Source organism: Zea mays, chromosome 5 (assembly GCF_902167145.1).
Source record: "Zea mays cultivar B73 chromosome 5, Zm-B73-REFERENCE-NAM-5.0, whole genome shotgun sequence".
Classification (NCBI taxonomy): domain Eukaryota; kingdom Viridiplantae; phylum Streptophyta; class Magnoliopsida; order Poales; family Poaceae; genus Zea; species Zea mays.
In genome coordinates this window covers 188,009,383-188,014,771 of record NC_050100.1, presented here as the reverse complement: position 1 = coordinate 188,014,771, position 5,389 = coordinate 188,009,383, and the positions used below count along the sequence as shown (strand labels likewise).

Genomic DNA, 5,389 nt, shown 5'->3' with positions numbered 1-5,389 from the left:
TTATCTCGCTTGTCTTTTCTCGCGGTCACAATTTCGGTAGCTAATCAGCAGGGCAACAGTACGGAGTTGATATCTCTTAAGAATTATGGTGTAGAAATGTCAACGATGATATATATAACTACAGACGACGAACACAGTAGTACTAGAAGAATAAAAGTAACTTCGTGATCAGAAAAATGAAATATGATAAAGTTATTCTCATAAGCACGAGTGCAAGCAAGATGACAATTGAGTCCTCCGAAGAGATTGGCTAGACCTTCTGAAACTACCCAAAATTAACAGCACATCAGGATAACTTACAACACTAACTTTACTTACCCTGACCTGCCATTACCAGCTTCCAGAAAGGCACACGCGTGCATGCACGGGTTAATTGTGCAGAATCGAACCAGAACCTGAGCACGTCGAAACACGACAACGATGACCAAATAACTCTAACCTAGACTTGGGATCTTCTAGCTAGCTAACCCCCTATCACTAGCCACTAGCTTCTGCCCTCTCCGTTCGTTGGACCGTACCGTCGTCGTCACCCCATGCCGTTGTTGAAAGGAGAGCTCCAGTTGTTAGCGTACCCGTTCGCCCTCGCGATGCTCACCGTGGATCCCGAGCCCTGCGAGAACTGGTACCCGTTCCTCGCCGCAGCGTACGGGTCTCCACCAGCTGCGGTCGCCACCATGGCGGCGTCGTAACCGATGAGCTTCCCCTCCTGGTGGTCGTCCCCGTAGCTGCACGTGCTCCCCTGGTTGGCCGTGCTGCTGTGCCCCTGGTCGGCCGCCGCCACGACAGTGCTCGACGGCATGAGGAAAGAGCTGCCACCACCGAGGCCCTGGTACCCACCACTGGCGCCGGCGCCGCCGTTGTAGACTGTGGAGCTCGACGACGCCTGGAAGAAGTTGTGGGCCGCGCTGCCGAGGTGCAGCTGCTGGAGGTCCTGCAGGCTGTGCGCCGCGGCGGCGGCCGCGTCCTGCTCGGGTTTGCACCACCCGCGGGACGGCTGGCCGTACGGGTAGTGGACGGAGAGCGGCGACGGCTGCTGGAACGCGATGGTCGGCCAGCCGTGGTGGCCGTACGAGGCGTAGCCGCCCATCCCGGCTTCGGCCAGCTGGGAGATCACGGCGCCGTCCATGTCGGCGCGCCAGATGGTGGCGCCGGCCTCCACGTGGTCCACGGCGTCCTTGAGGCGCCTGGCCGCACCGCCGACAGGCAGTGTGCTGCTCTCGAGGATGCTCTTCACGTCGTAGCGGCTCATGTCGAAGTTGGTGACGGCGTTGAGACCGCGGAACTTGATCGCGGCGATGTCGTAGGCCTCCGCCGCCTCCTCCTCGGTGCCTACGTACGAGGGAATGTGCACGACGATTAGCTTCACAGCACAGGGTGCATGATTAGGGTTGTCGTTCCCCAATGCACGACGATATTGCATGCATGCAGCAGGCCGGGTGCACACTGTGCCATTCAAAGCACTAGGGTTTTCTGCTCGACCCCTTTGACCGCATGCCCCGATTTTCTCAGACAACTTTGAGACAAAAACTTGGAAAGGTACATTTGGGACATAGTTAATGGTGTAGTCACTATTTTATGCTCCCATAGGGCAACATATAGAATATCTAATCTTCAGTTCTACGAGACGAAGATTTCAAGAAATTTGACTAAACAAGTACGGCGGGGCGAGATGACTTAGATCTTGGGGACATATATAACACTATGAGTAGTCATTAACTAACCTAAGGATCTCCATTAACCGAGCAATTAGTTTTTATGAGTTGCATTAATCACTAATCAATGGGTGCTAGCTTCACTGAGTTCTCAAAACAATCAAACAAGAAAAGAAGGCAGCTAGCTAGCTTACTGAATGTGCCCAAGTAAAGATCCTTGTTTCCTGCAACTCTCCCTATCCTTGCTTGCCATCTCCCATGCTGATGATGTCTGATCGATTAACAACATTGATGTCAATATAAAAAAAGGAAACAAAAACAAGTTCCATAAATCTCTTGTAAAGTTATGTTTTTCCCACAACAGGCATCTAATGATAATGTGAAATAAAAGGACAATTTTTTTGTATGCACACAAATCATACATTGCCTACTAGTGAAGTTTAATTACCTAGTTACTCCACGATACTTTGATGCCCCACGAGAAAATCCACTGCTATTTCTGAATGTATAAGATCATATTAACTGTTAGTCAAATCATTCATGGAAGTGAACCAATGACAAGGACACAAGCATCAAAATAATACCTTCTTAGGTATGCAATGTACTCCTGTCTAGTCATATGTTTCATTTCTTCTAGCTCTTTTTCGTAGTTGCTTATCTGCAACAATGAAATTTTGGCAAAAAAATAAATTCAAGAACAAAGATTAATATATATAGTGTTTAAAAAACAAGTCAAAATGCTTCTGTTATAAGCACCCAAAGAAACACCATATAGAACTTTGCGTACAGGGAAATTTGTTGTTGTCGTAGTGCCCCAATACTTGAGAGCTGCCAAATCGTAAGCCCTTGCTGCCTTGTCCTCCTTGTCATAGCCACCTAAGTGTATACAGTGGATATACAATGGCATAGCAAAATGATTGTTAAAATAGGAAGATCTATACAACAACAAAAATGTAAGGGCAGGAGCTAAGGTGAATGCATACCAAGGTAAACTGCATATTGTTGGTGTCATTCCGGTAGGCAATGTTTGAAGCCAGGGTGTGTGCAATGGAACCAAAAGACACAATACTTTATCAGTAGCTCAAGTTGTACAAACCATATATGTTTTTTCTATGACGATATAAGCAGTGGTTGTTATGGATATATGTTTCATTACCTTGCCTACCCTTGCGACTCTGCCCTTCCCTTCTACAACTATTATCCCATAGATGAGCCTCATACCGCCCTGTCCATCTATGCCTGTAAACAAGAATACTCAAAATTATGCATATATATAGTGCGTTTTCAAAAACATTTGTTATTACCAACCTCAACACGTATATATATATATATATATATATATATATATATATATATATATATATATATATATATATATATATATATATATATATATATATATATATATATATGGTAATTATCCAAAAACTAAGCAAAAATACGCTTGCATATGTGTATATAGCTTCCAATGTTCCCTTGCAAATAGAATAAAAGCAACTATAACAGTCCACACAAGGAGTACCATTTCAAATTGTACATGCATATATATATACTCCGTTCTCAACCACCTAAGTGATCAGTGGCATACGTTGCCGTCATCGCAGCACATATTGAAAAATAGATCAGTATATTGCATCCACTTGTTAGTACACAAATGGTATACTTCAGAACTAGTCACCTTATCTTCTAAGTATCATATATAAATGAACTACTAGAGAAAAATTGAAGAAAAATAGCATGGCTACTGTCTCCAAAGTTGCATTAGCTAGCATAGATCTGATGGTTTATGTTCTCCATGGATTGATCGCTCAACAAGGCCATGGTATTTTGCTCGAGTAGTACTAGAACAAGGTCATGCTAAAGTTATGTTCTCTGAATATAGTTATACCTCACTGGACCAATTTGAAACGAAACGAAGAACAATAACAAAAGGTATCGAAGACACAAACTAATCAAAGTTCTAACCTTGTTACACCTCGATATATAGAGGTCCTTTGCCCGAACGTGTCGATGGACTTCCTCGGTACGGCTTCTACCGCGCTGCCGGGCGAATCCATGGCACCGCTCGCTCGCTTGTTCTCCGACGATGTGCTCTCCGAGGCCGCTCCGCTGGCGGCGCCGCTGGGCACAACCATGGGCAGGTGCGAGCCCGTGCTCATCGAGAGCGCCAGGCTCTGCGAGCTCCCACCAGCCGCCACCATGCTGTTCCTTCCCATCGAATCCGAGCATCCAAAGCTGCTGCCGCTGGCGTCGGTGCTCATTTCCTCAGGCTGCGGCTGATGTGGAGCTGGCGGCTGGGGCTGGGCCACCTGGTTGTTCCGTAGCCAGGTCTTGATCATGGAGAGCTCCATGGTGTTGCTCCCGCTGTTGCTATTGGCGCTGCTGGCTATCGGGACTCCAGAGAACAGGTAACCGCCGGACTGATCTTGATCGGAGACGAACGAGTTGCCGCCGAGGAAATCTTCGAGCTTGGGCTCGCTGTCTTCCACGGCCCTCTTGCCGTTGCCCCCGCCGCCGCCGCTGGACCCCACAAGCATCGAGAGCTCCGAGCCACCGCCGTTGTAGTCCAAGCCCCTCATGTTCCAATCTGAGAGCACCCACATCAAATATCAAGAAACAAACCGTAAAAAAACCCCATAGAATATCGCGTGCAGTGCACCATACGATAGAAAAACTAGCAAGAGAGGTCATCGATCAATCAGACCAAAGAGATTGTTAGTTGGCTAGTTGCAGCCTCTGCTCCTCACCTTGGGTTTCTTGAGGAACCCTGTTGTAGGCCTCCATGATACCATAAGAAGCGTGATCGTCCCGCAGGCCCGGCACGCCGAGATGCCCGTCGGAGCCCTGCTGCGTGGGCAGGCCATAGAAGTCGCTGGCGCCGGAGATGTCGATACCGGCGGCAGGCGAGCTGTCCTGGTTAGGCTGCGGGTTATCCTGGCCCGAGAGCGAGAAGCCCAGCCAGTTGTTCGCTGAAGCCATCTAGCTAAGGGAGGGGCGTTGATAGAACAGTGAGGGTTTGCCTTGCTTGTGATCAGAGCGGTGATAGCATGGGTGGCGACGAGAGGAGATGTGAGGAGAAGCTGATAGGGGTAAGGAGGTATAGCTTTCCAGGGATAGAACAACACATGGGTCAGTGTGAAGAGGGCAGGAAGGGGCCAGAAAAAATATCCTGGCCACCTGAGAGGAGGTGAAAGTGTTGTACAAGGTCTGTATTTATAAGAGAAGCTAAGAACTGGCTGAGAAATCCCGTTTTATGCTTCTTAGTTAAGGATAAGAGGGCCAAGGGAAAAAAAATGTATGTACACTCAAGTGAAGAAAAATGTAATGAAGTTTCGGAGCACATTATTTTGAGCATGATTTGCTTTTCTACCAACCACAAGCTGTAGCTAGAATGTCGAGGTTACATATATTTATTAGCTACGCGATTGGTTTATTAATAGAGTGTTTGGTTTGAGAAATGAGCTAGTTCACCATCTTCTCACTCCTCACTTTTTTGTTTGGTTTGTAGAATGTAATGGGTTGATCCATCACCATCTCATTCCTCATAGTTAGTTAGTTAGTACTAATATGAGCAATGAGATCATCCCACCAAATTTGAGTAATAAACCTATGATACACCACCTTATTTTAGATTGAGAGATTCCTAAAACCAAACACCCCCTAAGTATTTGTTCCAAGCATATATATAAGTCCAGTTTTTAATAAAGTGGACAATAAACCTTTTTTTCTCTTTTCTT

The 5,389-nt window shown here is 46.7% G+C and overlaps 1 protein-coding gene across 1 annotated transcript; it reads right to left on the bottom strand.

Annotated features, from left to right (window-relative positions):
- Positions 1 to 236: 236 nt before the first annotated feature.
- Positions 237 to 4,835, bottom strand: LOC100281144 (protein BABY BOOM 1). The gene is given in 9 exon segments (NM_001154063.1): positions 237 to 1,329; positions 1,847 to 1,923; positions 2,101 to 2,151; positions 2,237 to 2,310; positions 2,440 to 2,528; positions 2,636 to 2,644; positions 2,809 to 2,891; positions 3,618 to 4,239; positions 4,400 to 4,835. Coding segments are annotated over 9 exon segments (2,040 nt in total). The 5' UTR covers positions 4,632 to 4,835; the 3' UTR covers positions 237 to 526.
- Between the last annotated feature and the right edge of the window lie 554 nt (positions 4,836 to 5,389).